This window comes from Trachypithecus francoisi, unplaced genomic scaffold (assembly GCF_009764315.1).
Source record: "Trachypithecus francoisi isolate TF-2019V2 unplaced genomic scaffold, Tfra_2.0 Lachesis_group21, whole genome shotgun sequence".
NCBI lineage: Eukaryota > Metazoa > Chordata > Mammalia > Primates > Cercopithecidae > Trachypithecus > Trachypithecus francoisi.
Window position 1 is genome coordinate 31,711,424 of NW_022681467.1, and position 18,935 is coordinate 31,730,358.

General features: G+C 49.4%; 1 protein-coding gene across 21 annotated transcripts in view; it reads left to right on the forward strand.

The window, feature by feature from the left end:
- The window catches only part of EPB41L1 (erythrocyte membrane protein band 4.1 like 1), a 141,417-nt gene that overhangs the window by 78,506 nt on the left and 43,976 nt on the right, over positions 1 to 18,935 (forward strand). For all 21 annotated transcript variants that reach the window (XM_033186292.1, XM_033186289.1, XM_033186285.1 and 18 more), the window contains 8 exons: positions 2,636 to 2,826; positions 4,753 to 4,917; positions 7,137 to 7,241; positions 7,812 to 7,854; positions 11,410 to 11,485; positions 14,147 to 14,365; positions 16,693 to 16,780; positions 17,363 to 17,515. In XM_033186292.1, coding sequence (XP_033042183.1) covers positions 2,650 to 2,826; positions 4,753 to 4,917; positions 7,137 to 7,241; positions 7,812 to 7,854; positions 11,410 to 11,485; positions 14,147 to 14,365; positions 16,693 to 16,780; positions 17,363 to 17,515 — 1,026 coding nt within the window. In that variant the 5' untranslated portion in view covers positions 2,636 to 2,649. The remainder of the gene's footprint in view (positions 1 to 2,635; positions 2,827 to 4,752; positions 4,918 to 7,136; positions 7,242 to 7,811; positions 7,855 to 11,409; positions 11,486 to 14,146; positions 14,366 to 16,692; positions 16,781 to 17,362; positions 17,516 to 18,935) is intronic.

An 18,935-nucleotide genomic window follows, 5' to 3' on the forward strand; every position in this document is an offset into this window, starting at 1 on the left:
GGTTTCTTTTTTTTCTTCTTTTTCTTTTTAAGCAAAATTAAGCAGGCAGTTATTTTAAGAGTTCTTGCCTATAGGCCTTATCTGGCATTATGACCAGTATCCTTAAGTGCAGGCTCAGAAAAGATCCTGAGCCTAGCACACAGGTATCATGTGGACCCTTCCAAGGCTGTGGGCTCCCCTAGAGCAGCTGTCATTGCTTTGTATCCTGGCCTGGAGTCAGCACTCATTGTCCTGTAAGTGACAGAGAGCCTTTATTTAACTGTGGCTTTAAGTTATACCCATAAAGCACAGAGTAGTGGCTTGAGTGGAAAGCATTTCTGTGTGGGGAGGAGGTGATGGGGACCCAGGCCTTCCCTTCCTCCTCATCTTCCTTCTTAATAGTTCCTTCTTAACAAACCCTCTCATTTGTACTACACGCCTCCACATACAAAGCCTTTCCCCCGTTATCCACTCTGTGGGGGACTGAGGATGTTCAGGGTCCCAGAGCTCTCCTGTGCCTGAGTGGGGTGCTCAGGGTCCCTGGCTTTCTGTCCAGTGCTCTTGGCTTTAGGCTAGGCTGATGCTCACTGAGATGCCGGGAGAAAAACTGAAAAATGAAAAGGAAGTGTGGAGCAGGGGACCTGGAGCACGTGGCTAGCCCAGGGTGGTTGCTGTGTCTGTCTGTCTTTCTGTCTGTCTGTCTGTCTATCAGAGGCCTCCCACGATGGATGGTGCAGGGGAGAGGGCCTGCCAGGTCTAGCTTGAATCTCTCTCATGTAATATGATAGATTTAGAGGAAGGGCCTGGACTCAGGGGTGAGGGTTCCTGCTCATTTCTCTATTTCCCTGATTTTAGCTTCAAAGCTTTTTTTTGAGGATCTGTTGATTGGGGGCAGGAATGGTTGCATCTGATGTCCCTCCCCTCCCCTACATTTTAAAAAAGCCAACTCGTACGTTTAAAAAAGTACATCCGTATATTTTATTTATTTATTTATTTATTTATTATTTTTGAGATGGAGTCTTGCTCTATCACCCAGGCTGGAGTGCAGTGGCTCACTGAAACCTCTGCCTCCTGGGTTCAAGCGATTCTCCTGCTTCAGCCTCTTGAGTAGCTGGGATTACAGGCATGCATCACCACACCCAGCTAATTTTTGTATTTTTAGTAGAGATGAGGTTTCACCATGTTGGCCAGGCTGGTCTCGAACTCCTGACCTCAGGTGATTCACCCGCCTTGGCTTCCCAAAGTGCTGGGATTACAGACATGAGCCACTGCTCCCAGCCTACATATGTATATTTTAAAAGATAAAAGTAGTTCCACAGCATATAAAGTGAAAAGTGAAGTTTTCTCTCTTATGTCACCCTGTTCCCAGGGATCTCTTTCATTTTCCTCTACCCACTTCTGCCTTACCAACCTCTCTTAACAATTTGGTGAGTATCCTTTCAGACCTTTTACTAAATGCGTGCAAACACAAACATATGTTGTTGAGGTTACTGTTTTGTTTTTCTTTTTCTTTTTTTTTTTGTTGGAGAAGGAGTCTCGCTCTGTTGCCCAGGCTGGAGTGCAGTGGTGCAATCTCAGCTCACTGCAACCTCTGCCTCCCAGGTTCAAGTGATTCTCCTGCTTCAGCCTCCTGAGTAGCTGGGATTATAGACGTGCGCCACCACACCAGGCTACCTTTTGTATTTTTGGTGGAGATGAGGTTTCACCATGTTGGCCAGGTTATCTCGAACTGCCAGCCTCAGGTGATCCGGCCTCCCAAAGTGCTGAGATTACAGACATGAGCCACTGCACCTGGCCTGTTTTGTTTTTCAAATATAAAAATGAGACCATGCCATTCTCTCTCTTTCTCTCTCTGTAACTTGCTTATTCCAGCAGAATAGCTGGGCAATGGGTCCTTGACTCTCTGAAATCTCCTCATTTACTGCTGAAAGGGGAAAATGACAAGAATCGTTTATCCCAGAGAGCATTTCTCTACGTTGCTCATGTTTTGGATGAGTCCCAGAGAGGTGAAGTGACTGCCACATTTGTGGCCGACCTGGGAACTGAGCCTATTCTTTTGACTTTTACATCGTCAAGGCTGCACGTTTTTTGTTTTTTTTTTTCCCTAAGTTTCTTCCTGTCATTCTCTTTTTGGATCTATTCTGTGAAGTTAGCAGGGCAGGAATTATTGAAGCTTGGGGCATGAAGAGGTGTGTCCAGCTTCAGCACTGGAAGTGTCTGGAACCCAGGGCTCTTTTGGTTAAATTCTGTGAATCCAGCTTTGCTGAGGGGCTACCAAGCGCCAGGTGAGGTGGCTGGAGAGACAGCCCGGTTTGAGCCCTGCCTAGAGGCGGTCACTGGTGGCCTCATGTGCTCCTGGCAGAGCAGGGCTCCTGGAAGGACTCATCATCCCTACGAAAGGCCCAGAGATTAGAGTCCCTGAAGAGCTGCAGACACAGGGTGGGAGGGGTGCCTGTGACCTCAGCCACTAACCCCTCACCTCCCATGACCCTCCCTCCTCCCCACTTCCTCTGTCTCTCCCTCCCTCCTCCCTTTGCCCTGTGACTCTTTGTCCGTTTGCCTCCATCTGTCTCTCTCCGCGTGTGGTTCCTGCCCCTCTCGCTGTTACACCATTGCTGTCCCTCCCTGTCACATGATCTCCTTCATGCCAATGCAGGCGTGCTGGTCACCATGACAACAGAGACAGGCCCCGACTCTGAGGTGAAGAAAGCTCAGGAGGAGGCCCCGCAGCAGCCCGAGGCCGCCGCCGCTGTGACCACTCCTGTGACCCCTGCAGGCCACGGCCACCCAGAGGCCAACTCCAATGAGAAGCATCCACCCCAGCAGGACACGCGGCCTGCTGAACAGGTGTGTGCACGAGAGCATGGGCATCCCTTTCCTGCCCAGACCGTCCTCCAGGTCCAGTTCTTAGGGCCCCAGTATTTTTTCAGGAGGGAGGAAAGAAGGAAACTAAGATTTATTAGTGACCCGTTACATGCCAAGCACTGTGCTGGGAGCATTGTAGTTATTTTATTTTCTTTTTGAGGCAGGTCTCACTCTGTTGCCCAGGCTGGAGTGCAGCCTCAATCTCCCAGGCTCAAGCAGTCCTCCCGCCTCAGCCTCCTGAGTAGCAGGGACAACAGGTGTGCATCACCACACCTGGCTAATTGTTTTCACTTTCTCTCTTTTTTTTTGATTTGGAGTCTCGCCCTGTCACCCAGGCTGGAATGCAGTGGTGCCACTGCACTCTTGGTTCACTGCGACCTCTGCTGCCCAGGTTCAAGCAATCCTCCTGCCTCAGCCTCCTTAGTAACTGGGATTACAGACATGCACCACCACGCCTGGCTAATTTTTGTATTTTTAGTAGAGATAGGTTCTCACCATATGGGCCAGGCTGGTCTCAAACTCCTGAGCTCAGGTGATCCACCTGCCTTGGCCTCCCAAAGTGCTGGGATTACAGGTGTGATCCACTGCGCCTGGCCATAATTTTTTTTTTTTTTTTTTTTTTTAACTTTCAGTAGAGATGAGGTCTTGCTATGCTGCCTAGGCTGGTCTCGAACTCCTGGGCTCAAGTGATCCTCCCACCTTGGCCTCCCAAAGTGCTGGGATTATAGGTGTGAGCCACCACGCTTGGCCCATTGTGATCATTTTTTTTTTTTTTTTTTTTTTTTTTTTGTTGAGACGGAGTCTCGCTCTGTCGCCCAGGCTGGAGTGCAGTGGCCGGATCTCAGCTCACTGCAAGCTCCGCCTCCCGGGTTTACGCCATTCTCTCGCCTCAGCCTCCCGAGTAGCTGGGACTACAGGCGCCCGCCATCTCGCCCGGCTAATTTTTTGTATTTTTTTTTTTTAGTAGAGACGGGGTTTCACCGTGTTAGCCAGGATGGTCTCGATCTCCTGACCTCGTGATCCGCCCGTCTCGGCCTCCCAAAGTGCTGGGATTACAGGCTTGAGCCACCGCGCCCGGCCTGTGATCATTTTTAAATTTTATTCTCTGAAACTAAAGAGGGTAGCTACTAACTCCCCCATTTTACACTTGGGGAAACTGAGCACCAGCAAGATAAAGTGAGTTATCCAAAGTCACATTGCCATAAAGTAACAGAGGTGAAGTCAAATCTAGATCTGATTTTGAAGCCTGAGTTCTTTCCATTTATTTTCCTACCCCTGAACCTGTCTGTTCTAGCTTGGCTAGCCCCATGTTCTAGCTTGGCCAGCCCCTAAAGCTACAACAGATTCACCTCATCATCTAATTAACACCTTCCTTAATTCACGATAGGCCTGGAGGGGGCAGGGACTTGGCCAAGATCACTGAGGGCATCAGCAGTGGAGTTAGGGCCCGGGGCAGGGGGCGGGGCAGAGGCGGGTCTCTGGCCTTTCTCCTCTCCTTTAACTCAGTCCACAGCTCCCAGACTCCTGCTAGATCCAGTGACAGACAAAAAGAAGGAGACCAGATGGATGCTATGCTGAGTCACGCGCTGCTCTAGGGAGACAGGGCAGCTCTGGCCACTGGCTTTGGTTTCATGGGATGCTTCTGCCTCAGAGGATGCCTATGGCAGCAGTAGCCTGCCGGGAAGATGGGGACCCCTCACACGAGGCCACCCATTGTGCATGGAAGCCCTGGCTCTCCTTCTGCACACACCAGCCGTAGACCCTAGTTGCCCTGTGGGTCTCAGACGGCAGCGACTCTCATTCTGGGGTTTGTCTTGGCCCCAGATGCCTCCATATTGCTTCTTCCTTATATGAAAGGCCATGGCTTAAAACTCACTGAGCAAACTGTTACTTTGCTTGGTCTTGCAGAGCCTAGACATGGAGGAGAAGGACTACAGTGAGGCCGATGGCCTGTCGGAGAGGACCACGCCCAGCAAGGCCCAGAAGTCACCCCAGAAGATTGCCAAGAAATACAAGAGTGCCATCTGCCGGGTCACTCTGCTTGATGCCTCGGAGTATGAGTGTGAGGTGGAGGTAGGGGAGCACTGAGTGCCATATGTCCTGTCCCCGGTTGGCCAGCCTCAGGTCCAGGGCAGGCTCCTGTGTGTACCCAGCCTGGGCCAAACCAGAGGAGTCCTGGACCGGCCACAGCGTCCAGAGAGATGACCTGGCTCGGAGCTCCTTTGTACAGATGGTGGCACCAAAGCCTGGAGAGAGTGGTTATGGTTGCAAATAGAATTAGACGAGGTACAGGGCTGGCACCACGGGAAGATTTTACAGGGTGACTATACCTTGGCAAGGATGCCACCATGTAAGGGCTGATCTACAAATAGTAGACCTGGGAACTGGGCTCCCCTATTCACCCAGGAGAGACTGACATTTAAATTAAATCATTTTTATATACTGGGTGGAGAGAGGGCTCCTCCTTTCCTAGTGAATATCCCTGTCCAGGGTACCATCTCAAGTCTCCAGGACAAACTAGTCACCTGAGGGTTCTACGGCAAGCCCATCACCCCATCACAGGGAGGCGGCTCACTGGGAGGATGTCACCCAGGCCGTGTAGAAACCCTGCCCCATGGTGGTGACTCAGCAGATGCCTCCATCTGGGGTTGGCCCTCCTGGCCTCACATTTAGGTCTCCTTTTCCTGTATAGGTTCTGACTCCTGCCCTAATTCTGAGCTCTCACTTGCCCCCTCTGTGAGCCCTTAGAGGTTCTACCCCTGCCTAGGCAGCATTACTGGCCCTTCTCCGCATGTGTCAAAGAGCTCAGAGGGTGTCCTTGCTACTAAGATTTATAGGAGCTGCCCCCTTTTCTCCCCCATGCCCTGGTTTTAGGGATGTGACTTACTCCTGAGTCCTGGGAGGCTGAGTCCCTCTTCTCTACAGGGTTTTGTTTTGTTTTTATGTGTATGTATTTTTTCTTTTTTCTTTTTTTTTCTTTTTTTTCTTTTTTTGTTGAGACAGAGTCTTGCTCTGTTGCCCAGGCTGGAGTGCAGTGATGCAGTCTCGGCTCACTGCGACCTCCACCTCCCAGATTCAAGCAGTTCTCCTGCTTCAGCCTCCTGAATAGCTGGGATTACAGGTGCCCACCACCACACCCAGCTAATCTTTGTATTTTTAATAGAGACAGGGTTTCACCATGTTGCCCAGGCTGGTCTCAAACTCCTGGCCTCAAGTGGTCTGCCTGCCTTGGCCTCCCAAAGTGCTGGGATTACAGGCATGAGCCACTGCACCTGACTGTGTATGTATTTTGTCTATAGAAAGATTTCACCTTCCCTGCTCCTGGGACAAAGGAAAGGGCTATCTTCTATGTCCTCTCTCCTACCGTGATGGGCCCCAAGATGCCATTTCTGCCTGTCCTAGAAGTGCATAAAGCGTTTGACTGAGGCCAGGTCCTCTCTCTCTGATGATCTCCAGGTTCAGGAATTCCTTGTCAGGCTTGGTCCTGAGGGCCCAGCCAGACCTTACAGGGGCCTCACTCCCTCTCTAGAGTCCCTGCTTCTTTGGGTGGTGACTGCCTCCTGTTCCCCTGCCCTGTGATCCCCTTATTGGTGCTCATCTTTACCCCTGTGGGTTTGGAGTGCACCCAGTCAGGTTCTTGGCTTCGTCATTTTGAATGGTGTTTCAGAGAGGCCCAAGCCTAGTTCTACAGGAGTGGGAGGAACCTATCTGGCCCTAACAATGGTTCTTCCAGCAGAAGCTGATGGAGGCCCCATGAGCCTCTGTGAAACCTCACTGGCTGTGGGGAAGGGAGTGGTGGGCTAGCCTGGGCTGCCCTGGATTTCACTCAGGGAAGGGAGGGTCACACTGTGACCCTGAGTCCCAAGCCCTCCCCTTCACCCACTGCCCGCTTCTGTCATATTCCAGGGGCTTCTTCTCTTCCTCTCACACCTAAAGCTTAGGACTTGGTTTTCTGCTCCTTCAGTCTAAGTTAGCCTCCTTCTCTTAATCACTAAAAAGGAAGGAGAAGGCTGTCACTTCCTATGCCTTCCACTTCAGCTTCTCCCCAAGCAAGGTCAAGGTCCAGAAACCCCCACCAGAACTTGGAAGAAGGCCGTCAAGGAGCTGGCCATTGTTGTTACCCGCTTAGGACTCAGAGGGCAGAGCCAGGTGGGTGGCAGGAGTGCTGCATTCCTGTCCAGATGCCAAAAGGCCCTTGGGGTTTTTGAGTTGTCCTGGTGGAGCCTAGGGTATCTCCCAGCCTCGCCCTGGGGTATACTTCAGCCTCACAGCTGTTCTGCTTCCCTCCTCAGAAACATGGCCGGGGTCAGGTGCTGTTTGACCTGGTCTGTGAACACCTCAACCTCCTAGAGAAGGACTACTTCGGCCTGACCTTCTGTGATGCCGACAGTCAGAAGGTACCTGGACTAGGGAGCAGGGTGGGACCTGCACTTCCGTTAGGCCCCTATAATCCTGGCCACCCTGCATGGCTTCCATTAGTGCTCAGATCACTAAGCATCTTCTGTTTGCATGTCCCCAAGGTTCAACCAGCCCTATCTACCCGCGGTTCCCTGTCTCAGCCATTTGTTGGTGACATACAGGTCAACCCCAGGTGGGAATTTAAAGAGCCCTGGTCTGGCTGCTAGAGTTGCTGGGGGAGCTTAGGAGCTCCCTGCCAGAGCCTCTCCCCCATCCTTGGGAGACTCTGAATTTCCTCCTTCCTGCCAGTCCCATTGCAGCTGTATCACCTGCTCACTGGAACTGCCTCAGGGCAGTGGCAGCTCCGGGACACTGGGTCCAAGCCTGGTAGTGAATCCTGGCCCCATTCCCCTCACCCCTTAGACCCAAGAAAAAGGGACCAGGAGGCTTAGCCAAGGAAGGGCGTTGCCCACAAGGGGCTGCTGACCGGCCATTTCAAGATATTTCTCCCAGCCAAGTCAGGTTCTTTCCTGCATATTCCCTCTGAAGATCTCTGTCTTTTCTTTCAGAACTGGCTGGACCCCTCCAAGGAGATCAAGAAGCAGATCCGGAGTGAGTGGCTTGCTGTGGTTGGGGAGGTGAATGGGTGAGGGGATTCCAGGCCATGAGAACCTCCCTTGTACTGCTCTCTCCTCCTTTAGAAAGTGCATTCAGGCTGGGCGCCGTGGTTCACGCCTGTAATCCCAGCGCTTTGGGAGGCTGAGGCGGGCAGATCACTTGAGGTGAGGAGTTTGAGACCATCCTGGCCAACATAGGAAAAGCCTGTCTCTACTAAAAAAAATACAAAAATTAGCTGGGCTTGGTGGTGAGTGCTTGTAATCCCAGCTACTTGGGAGGCTGAGGCACTGGGACTGCCTCAAGCGATTCTCTTGAACCCGGGAGGCAGAGGTTGCAGTGAGCTGAGATCACACCCACTGCACTCCAGCCTGGGCAACAGAGCAAAACTTCATCTCAAAAAAAGAAAGCAAAAAAAAAGAAAAGAAAGTGCATTCAGATCCATGAGTCCCTGTACTCCACATGGCAGATCTTGGGAGAAGCCAGAGCGGGAAGGACAAGTCTAAGGCCCAGAGAAGAGAAACGACTGTGCAGAGTCACACAACAAGTTAGCAGAGGAATCATAAATACATTCAGGATGTCAGCTCTAGAAGGGACCTGCAGAGCTGTCTAGGACAAAGGACAAGCAGATGGGCTGGAAACAGCCACCCTTCTGTCCAGGAATGGTGTAGATTTCAGTAAGCAATGACCCTTTTCTCAGAGGCCCAGAGAGAGGCAGTTATTACCTAAGGTCACAGAGCCAAATGTTGGCTGAGCCAGGTCTTGAGTCCTGGTCTTCCAACACCATCCTGTGCTATTTTCAAGGCCTGGGGTGAAGGTAGATGAGCAGGCCAACAACCTGTCCTTTCTGGCCTAGAGAAAGCATGTTGGGAGGGATGGGGCGGCTCCCAAATGGCAGAAGGGGGAGGTAGGGGGCCTCAGCAAGGCAGCCTGAGCAGTTGGAGACGTGGGACCTCGAGGCAGAGATGCCTCCACCCAGGGCCCGTCCCCCTTGGCTGTGGTTGGTCTCTCCTGAACTCCCTGGTCCCCTGGCTGGAAAGCTGTAGCTGAGCCTGTTGCCATGACAGCGGGCAGCTGGGCCTTGGGATGCCAGCTGACTCTGCAGGAGGGGGCTCGAGGAATTCTTCCTGTAGGTTCTGTCAGTTGGAGACAAAGAGGCAGGCAAACAGACAGAGCGCGCTCCTCGGGGGGCTGACAGATCCTCCACCTGGGCTTCAGGCTGTCCCCCAGGGGCTGGGAGGCCTGTGTCTCATGACTAAAGAGATTGGAACAGATAGATACAGGCAGCTGAGCGTGTGGTGTTTGGTCAGGACCAGGAGCTTGGGAATGACAGGCGGCTGGACCAAATGGTCAGGTCTCAGCATCACTCCCAAAGGTGGCCTGCAGCTCCTGCCAGCACAGCCCAGGCCTGGTGGATGTCACTCCTTGTAGCCATCCCAAGTCATCGAGTAATAGTCTTGATCCCTACCTAGCAAGCGCCTTATCCAGGAGAGCCACAGTCTCTGCCTCTACCCCTGTAACTTCCAGCCATTCATCCTCATCCTACCTTCTGGTGCCCCAGTAGAGCAATGTTTTGCCCTCTGTGACAGCACCTCAGCCTTCTGAAGGTGGTGCCATTGGTCCTTCTGGCCTGGGCTTCAGAATTGGGTGTATCTCCTCCCAAACCTCAGTGCACCTGGGGCGAGGTAGGGCAAAGTAGGGTACCTGGGGCAAGCTCTCCACCTCTCTGGGTCCCTGCTTCTCCTTGGCCAGTGGATTAGTAGTTCCTGCCTCATGAAGTAGGGGTGACAGTTCAATGACATATGTATGGACAGCACCAAGCACACAGTAGGTGCTCAGTAGCTGTTTTCTTCTTGCTTCCCTGAGGCAATCTGGTGTGATGGTTAAGCAAACAGACACTGAGGCCAGACTGCCTGGATTTGAATGTTAACTCTATCTGCTTCTGGTGTTGACTGTGCCTCGGTTTCCTCCTCTGTAAAGCAGGGTAATGCTAGTACTTATATTTACGTTGTGAGGATTAAATGAGTATTACATGTAGAATGGTACCTGCACACAGTAGCACCCAGTATGCATTAGCCATTATTATTTATTATTATGATTGATTATTACCATTATTATTCCTGAGGTAGGAATTCCTGAGACTATTATTATTCCTTGAAGCTGCTTTTTCCAAGGAGTCGGTGTGGTCAGGTGCCTGGGCTCTGGGGCCAGATGGCCAGAGTTAGGATCCCCATTTTCTACCACTGACTAGCTGAGTGACCCTGAGAGAGTGACTTAACCTCTCAGAATTCATCTATAAAAAAGAAAGTCAACTTCAGGATGATTATGAAGATTGAACCCCATACATGTGCATAAAGTTCTTAGCAAGCGCAGTGACTGGCATCTAGTAAAAGTTTGAGATGTGACATCTGTATGGTGCAGATAGTGGTTACTGCAGAGACAAGGATGGTAGTGGCGATGTGACCTCCAGCGGTCCATGACCACAGCCCTGCCCTGGATGGGCCTCACTTTCTCACTTTGTCAGGGGCCGTTTTGAGCCTGAAACCTGAAATTCCCAGGGGTGGTCTGACCATTGTTGTGGATATGTCGACTTTCGCTAATTTTGTCCAGTACCTCACACCTACTTGCCTTCATCCCCTCTCAAGTGACTACCCCTTCTCTGGGCTTGCAGAGCTTGCTTCCAGCTATAACCTCAGCCTTTATTCCCCTGTGTATCTTCTTAGATGTGTACCATTGGTTTTTCACATCTAAGTGTGGAGGTTAGCATTTATCCCCCTAAAATATCCCTTTGTTACATTTAGCTCATTATATTTGCCTTTTGGGTCTTATTTATAATTCAATCCTGTCATCTGAGATGGAGTCAACATGATACAGGGCAGAGTTTTCCAACATGTGTTCTGAGAAACATTAATCTTGCAGGATGCTCTGTAAAAAATGGATACAACAGATCAAACAATTTTTGGAAATTCTTGAATGCATGTTCCCCTCAGAGAGCTGCAATGCACAGTAGCAGGGCGAGGGCTCTGACAAGTCCAAATTTAAGAAACCTGTTTAATGTGGTATTATTTAGACTTTTTTCTTATCATTGACATACGATGACCCAGACTAGGGTATAGACCAAGGAGCCAGATGGCCTGGGTTTGAACCCCAGCATTGCCGCTTCCAAGTGGGGTGACCTTGGGCTGACTGCTTTACTGCCTGGGCCTCAGTATCTTCATCTATAAAATGGAGCTAATCATAGGACTTACTTATGGGGTTGTGGTGAGGTTTACTGAAGTAATGTTTGTAAAGTAATTAACAGTGTGTCTGGCATGCAGTGTCAGTTTTCTTTCTTTCTTTCTACCTTCCTTCCTACTGCTAGCTTAGAAGTCTCTTAACCTGGGCCTCAGTTTGCTAATCTGTCAAATGGGAGTAATGTTCCAGCCTTCCTGATTGGATTGTCCTGAGATTACAGATAGGAGAAGACTTTGAAAATCTGCCCATAGGATGGTGCATCTGGACCACCCAATGGGGTGATAGGGCCTCGCTGATCTCTCTCCCATCTCCTCTCAGGTAGCCCCTGGAATTTTGCCTTCACAGTCAAGTTCTACCCACCTGATCCTGCCCAGCTGACAGAAGACATCACAAGGTGAGGGCTGTGGAGGGAGAGGCAGGTGTGCTGGCTGTGTGGGACTACGGATGAGGGCTCCTGGCCCTGGGGACACAGGCAGTATGTGATAGCAGCTGCAAATGCAGTCTCCTACCAAGGTCATGCAGACAGCATCAACACAGGAAGCCGACTCATTGTAAGAAACACAGTGATGCAAACACAGTGGTCAGTGGCAGCTGACCCTTGATGTCAGAGGAAGAGGTATCACAGGGAGCTGTGGGGCCCCTTGTAGAGAGGACAGAAGCCACCTAAAACAGTTGCTGTTCCCCTCCGGGCCATCACTGTCATGTAGGAATTGGGCCTGATTGTTGGAATGAACCTAGAGATTAAAGCATAAAAACCACAGTTTCTAAATGTTGGCAACAAATGCAAACTTTAAAATAACATAGCATGGGCCATCTATGCATGGGACATACCAAACCCATGTGAAGGCTGCTGTGCTGGGTGAGCCACCAGTTTGCAGCATTGGGAATATGGAGGGAGTAGAATGGGATGTCTTTGAACGTGGGACTTTGGTCTGCATGCTACTCTGTGCACACGTCAGGCACATGGAAGTCAAGTGGGGCTTGGGACTCCCCACAGTGAAATGAGTGCAAAGCATCCTTCGGAATGGGAGCTTCTGTGGGGTTACCCATTTCTGGAAACCAGAACAGGGGGAAACCCTTCTCTGAAGCCCTTTCCAAAGAGATAGTCTTACTTCATGATATCCTGGGGCTGTGTCATCCAGGTGATGGGCCTTTTACTCCCAACAGAAGATATGGGCTTGGAGTTCCCCTATAGCAGGGGAGGGGCTCCTAAGCCAGCCCCTCTCTCCCATTGGGTCCCTCCTTCACTTTCATGTCGATTGCCTATTTGCCAGGCCATCGACCAAGGTCAGGAGGCTGACTCTGGCCTTGGGAGATAAGACAGATGTTCCTGGAACAGATCAGGCCTGGGCTTTGGCGTCATTAGTCCTAGTTCTGAGCCCTGAGGTCAGGTGTGGGCTAATGTGGCAGCATCAGGATCTGAAACTCCATTCCCAAGTGGACTGTGTGGGTTAGGCCAGCATAGCTTCCATCCCCCTGGTCTTACCTACTGATACTTCTCCTGTTTGTGCCAGACCCTGGGCACTGTGCTTCCAGGGACACCAGGAAGGAAGTTAGGCCTGCCTAGCACAGATGGCCCTAGGAGATGGGTGCTATAGCAGCTGATTTCGCCAAAAATAGTTAGGCCCAAAATAAACTGGTCAAAACGACAAATTGATTGAAATGAAAGATTGGTCAGAATATTTGGCAGTGATTTCTGAATTTTGAGACTTTTGAATAGAATGCCCATAAGCCTGTACTTGGTGCCAGTGATGTTTGAGCTGCTACTGATTCTGAGTCTATGCCTTGGCCCTGAGCGCACACTGAGGTTGCACATACTTTTTGCCAGGACTTCAGTTCTGACTGAAATAATGTCACAGAGTAGTAAGAATTATATTAAGTAAAAGGCACTTAAAAGAAAAAAGGCCAGATGTGGTGGCTCACACCTGTAATCCCAGCACTTTGGGAAACAATGGCAGGAAGATTGCTTGAGACCAGAGTTTGAGACCAGTCTGGGCAACATGGCGAAACCCTGTCTCCACCAAAAATACAAAAATTAGCTGGGCGTGGGGCACGTGGCTGTAATCCCAGCTACTCAGGAGGCTGAGGCAGGAGAATCGCTTGAACCTGGGAGGCGGAGGTTGCAGCGAGCTGAGATCACGCCACCGCACTCCAGCCTGGGTGACAGAGTGAGACTCCATCTCAAAAAAAGAAAAAGAAAAAAGAAGTAGGCAATTGAAAAAAAATGGTGAAACATAACAAAAATGGACAGGGAGGCATCATTGGCTAAAAATGAAACATTTTTTTTTTTAATAGTAACCAAAAAGCAATAAAAATGGTTTTAAATGGTTCTAAAATTGTAAAATCGTCCAAGTGTGCATAAAAGTTATGGCCTGGTAGTTGGAAATGTTCCTTTAAACCAATTTGTTTTCAGACAATTTACTTAGAGCTGGAGGCAAAATAAGAAAGTTTTGGGAAAGCATTGGCAAGCAGGTTCATCCGGGCAATGGAATACAGTGTGGAAGTTAAAATGAATGGGGCAGAGTTACATGTGCTGACATGGGAGGGCTCTAAGGCCTGGGTATGAAAAAGTGAGCTGTTAGAATCAGAGGCAGCATTTGATGCCATTTACAGGTAAGAAACACCCATAAATCAAAACCACATGCATTTCTGGTCATCAAGAGGAAATTTAGAGTCACCTCTAAAGTGTGCATTTTTCCCCTCAATATGAATACAGTATATTACTTGTATAATTAAAACTACATGACATTTTGTAATGGCCAAACCAGCAAAGTAGTCCTATTTAGCTTGAAATTGAGTTAGAAATTGAAAATGCTCTCATAATAGAAAACAAATCCCTCAAATTTAGAAATGCATAAAAATGCTTAAAGTCATGTGAAATGTTGCAAAACCATCTCACGAGACATACCCAGATTGTCAACATATGAAGCGCCAGTGTCTACAAACATCCTTTTCTGCTGAGCTGTGTTCTGTTTGGTTCTGATGGACAGCTGTGTTTGGGGGATCTAGGAAGGAGTAGGGCCCTGTGCCCATGCTGGCTCTCTCCTATCTCCAGATACTACCTGTGCCTGCAGCTGCGGGCAGACATCATCACGGGCCGGCTGCCCTGCTCCTTTGTCACGCATGCCCTACTGGGCTCCTACGCCGTGCAGGCCGAACTGGGCGACTATGATGCTGAGGAGCATGTGGGCAACTATGTCAGCGAGCTCCGCTTCGCCCCTAACCAGACCCGGGAGCTGGAGGAGAGGATCATGGAGCTGCATAAGACATACAGGTAAGAGGGTGCCAGCCAGGGCCTTCTGTGGCTCCTTGGCCAGTGGGAGCCTTCCTTGCAGGCCTGAATGTCCTAGGCCGCCGCATACTGTGCTGTTTGTACCCCACCTGGCTCTGCCCCTAACTTGAGGTATACCTGAGAGCAAATCATCTCTGTAAATAGGAACGATAGTGACTGGCTGTATGGCCTTGATGACCTTTTGGGACCCAAGTTTCTTAAACTCCTCTATAGGTGTGATAATTCCCTGTCCTTGGCCTCTGAGAATCAGTTTATCTGCCAGCTAGAGATAATAATCGCTACTGTGTCTCTAAGTAAGTGTCCTGGTGTCTAGATCTTGGTATAGAGTTCAAAAGTTTGGACCCAAAAGCCAGCCTGCTAGGGTTCCTATACTGGCTCTGCCACTTTCTAACCAGGGGATCTCAGGAAGGTCATTTCACTTCCTATGCTTTGGTTTCCTCATCTGTTCAAGGTGGATGCTGTTAAACCCACCTTGTAGGATTGTTCGGAAGCCTAAATAGCACATATTAAAGGCACACTGCATGTTGGCTGTTAGTGTTGCTGTCTGTGGATTGAGGAGTTGAATAGTTGATTGTGCAGGGGAAAGTACCTTGTTTCAGCAGTTGGATGATAATTAACTAGTGTGACTATAGGCTGGTTATTTAACCTCTCTAAGCCCAATTTTTCACCTGCATATGCACGAAGTTAGATTATCAGTGTCTCTCAACTATTGGCATTTGGGGCAGGAGAATTCATTGTGCAGAATGTTCAGCATCCCTGGGACCCGGTAAATGCCCGTAACACCTTCTCAGTCATTGTAACAACCCAGATACTCCACTTCGCCATTGCTTCTGTACAGGTTCCCCTGGAGAGGAACCCTCAGAATGAAATGATTTGTAGGGTCCTTTTAAGCTGGAAGTATTCGGGACTGTAAGTCCAGGATTGTTATGGGGACTCAGTATAATTAATAATGTGAAGGTTCATTATAAACTGTAAAGTGCTGCACCCAGGGAAAGGAGTATGGTGATATTGTCTCATTACTATTGAGGATGGAGGGAATTAGGAGGCTCTTGTTCTGTGGACTTCATCTGGAGAGGAGGGCCAGGGCCAGATGTGGAGTGATCGTGTACGTGGGGAAGAGCCTGCTGGGGTGTGATGAATGCTAGGTCAAGGGTGGCAAATGCTGTCTCTGAGAATCGCACACTAACTCTGCTTGGTTAATAGTGACTGCTGTGATGTTGTGTTGAGTAGGACACTGATTCCTTACAATGCCCAGGTTAGCAATGTCCACCTGGGCATAGGAACAGGGAGTAGTGGCCTGCCTGCCATCTATTTGTCATCCCTGTCCTAGAGAGCAAGACATCTTAGGATTTGCAAGAGTCATAATAATTCAGAGAACGATGTTCAGATCGATGTGGGCTGGAGAAATACTAACGGCTGTGCCTACAGCTCTTTGGACCTAAAGCACACTGACATCTCATGTCCAGGTATCCCACACAGCAGCCCAGAAGTAGACAGGTCACAGGAAACTGAGGCCTGGAGGATATACAAGCCCTGTAATGAAGTGATTAGGAGCATAAACTCTGAAGTCACACAAATCCTGACTCTCCCTTCATAGCAGTGTGGCCTTGGACAAGTTACTTAATGTCTCTGTGCCGGTTTTCTGATCTGTAAAATGAGAATAATAATAATACCTATCTTACAGAGTTGTTACGAGGATTCAGTGAGTTAATATGTGTAAAGTGCTTAGAACAGTAACCAGCACATAGTACTCAATAAATGTTTGCTCTAAGTATAAAATGTAGTCCAAGTTTCCTGGCAGCCAAAGCAAAGAAGGAACTTGATTAATTACATAACTCTTCTTTTTGGAAAGGATAATGTGCACCTGTTCCTTAGGAGAGATTAAGTGGCTTCTGATACTAAATTCTGCAAGAAATATCCCATGTGGGTAATAATTTAGGAGCCCTTGGGTGGTTATAATGAACAATGTCCTTAACAATGGTTTTATGGTCATGGAAAAGTAGAATTTATAGCTCACAGTCAATTCAGTGGCAGAATGAGGCAAAAATCCTGACTCCCAGCTCAGCCCTTGTATGCTCCCTGGACTAACAAGACTGGACTTGAGCTTTGGCAGAAGATGGGGGTTGGGTGGGCTGAAGTGGGAGTTGGGGTATACCCTCCTGCTCTGAGGACAGAGGGAAAGGATTAGGGTGGGGCTCAGCATATTTGACTTCACAGAATCATGGGTTCTGATGGTGGCCACCTTTGGCCAGCAGGACTCAAGCCTGGGCCTTTCCCTTGGTCACCTGTGATCACTTTCTTTCCCTAAGGGGGATGACCCCAGGAGAAGCAGAAATCCACTTCTTAGAGAACGCCAAGAAGCTTTCCATGTATGGAGTAGACCTGCACCATGCCAAGGTACCACCGGCTTCCTGGGTTCCCCTAGTGTCTGGGTGGTGCCCCCAAAGAACTATCAGGCTTTTCCCTAGGGCTTGGTGTGCCAGACCCTGTGTTACCTCCAACTTGAAACCTTTTCTTTTCTCATTCTCATTCCTCGAAGTTCCATAACCTTTTATTTTCTCATGATCTGTATCCTTTTCTCCATGTATTTTATTTATGAACCTGTTTGAGCCCCCGCTAGATTGGGAGCATTGTGAGGGAAAGACGTAGGCCTTAGTTTCTTTCTGTATTCCTAGCACCTGGCACATAGCCTGGCACCAAGTATGTGCCACTACATGTTTGCTGGGTGAATGTGTGATTGAGTGATTGACAGAGCAAATGATCAGACAAGTGAGTGGGTGAATAAATACCTAAGTGGAAGAGTGAATGACTGAATGACTATGGGAGGGATTGGTCAGTGGGACTCCATCATGGAGGCTCTAACCCTGCTCCTGAGAGCTCATTACAAGCAGCGCACAGGGCGGTGTGTTCGGGGTGGGTGGTAGGCTGTCCCCAGGCATGGACCCCGGGCCTTCCATTCCATGGTCTCTTCTCATGCAGGACTCTGAGGGCATCGACATTATGTTAGGCGTCTGTGCCAATGGCCTGCTTATCTACCGGGACCGGCTGAGAATCAACCGCTTTGCCTGGCCCAAGATCCTCAAGATCTCCTACAAAAGGAGTAACTTCTATATCAAGATCCGGCCTGGGGAGGTGAGCCTGCCTTGGGAAACCCTCCTCCTCACCAGAATCAACTAGAAAGGAGTGAACCCCAGCAGCCGGGCCTGGGCTGCCAACACACACACACACATACACACATACACACACACACACACACACATACACACACACACACACACACAGAGAGAGAGAGAGAGAGAGAGAGAAGAGCCTAAATAAAAGTATAACTGGCCGGGCGTGGTGGCTTACACCTGTAATCCCAAAACTTTGGGAGGCCGAGATGGGCAGATCACAAGTTCAGGAGATCAAGACCACCCTGGTTAATATGGTGAAACCCCATCTCTACTAAAAAATTAAAAAAAATTAGCCGGGCGTGCTGGCGGGCACGTGTAGTCCCAGCTACTTGGTAGGCTGAGGCAGGAGAATGGCATGAACCCGGGAGGCAGAGCTTGCAGTGGGCTGAGATTGCGCCACTGCACTCCAGCCTGGGTGACAGAGTGAGACTCTGTCTCAAAAAATAAATAAATAAATAAAAATAAAAAATAAAAGTATTACCACATACAGCCAGGTGCGGTGGCTCACACCTGTAATCCCAGCACTTTAGAAGGTCGAGGTGGGTGGATCACATGAAGTCAGAAGTTCGAGACCAGCCTGGCCAACATGGTGAAACCCCATCTCTACTAAAAATACAAAATTAGCTGGCACTGTACTCCAGCCTGGGCGAGCAAGACTCTGTCTCAAAAAAAAAAAAAAAAAAAAGAGAGAGGGAAAAATAAAAACAGAAGAAGAAGTATAACCACATATATTCAGGTCACACAGATAAATGCATATATATCTGTGTAAAGTTCATGTATTTACTTACATGTAAGTATGGAAGTTTGTACACATTCTAAGATACACAGACTCGACTATACATACAACACACACAAATGCAAACATGTATATGTCTGCACCTCTTTTCCTTCAATTCCCCACATCTCACCCATCAAAAGGCCCATTTGGTCGTAACGTCTGCTTCTCTTCCTCTCTGTCACACCCACCTCCAGCAGCCCCCGTCTTTCACCTGTGCCTATGAGGGCCTTCTCACTGCCCTCTGCCCTCCCTCGCCCCTGGTGCTCATCAGGCCATTTTCCTCATAGCTGTCAGAGAGATCTTAAAACATCCCTTAAATCAGATCATGGCAAGCCCACTCCCCCTTCCCACCCACACCCTTGCTTACACCCTTCAGGAACTCTCTTTAATTCTTGAGCTAAACTCCAAACTCCTTCCATGGCCACCTATCTCTCCCACCTATCCCTTGCCACACTGCCCCACACCCAAGGTGCTTTAGCCTCTTTGGCCTTGAGATCTTTGAATAAGTCAAGCTCTTTCCTGACTGGGTGCTTCGCATTTGATGTTTCCTGTACCTGAAAGTGTCTCCCTGTCTTGCTTCTCACATAGCTGGTTCCTTCCC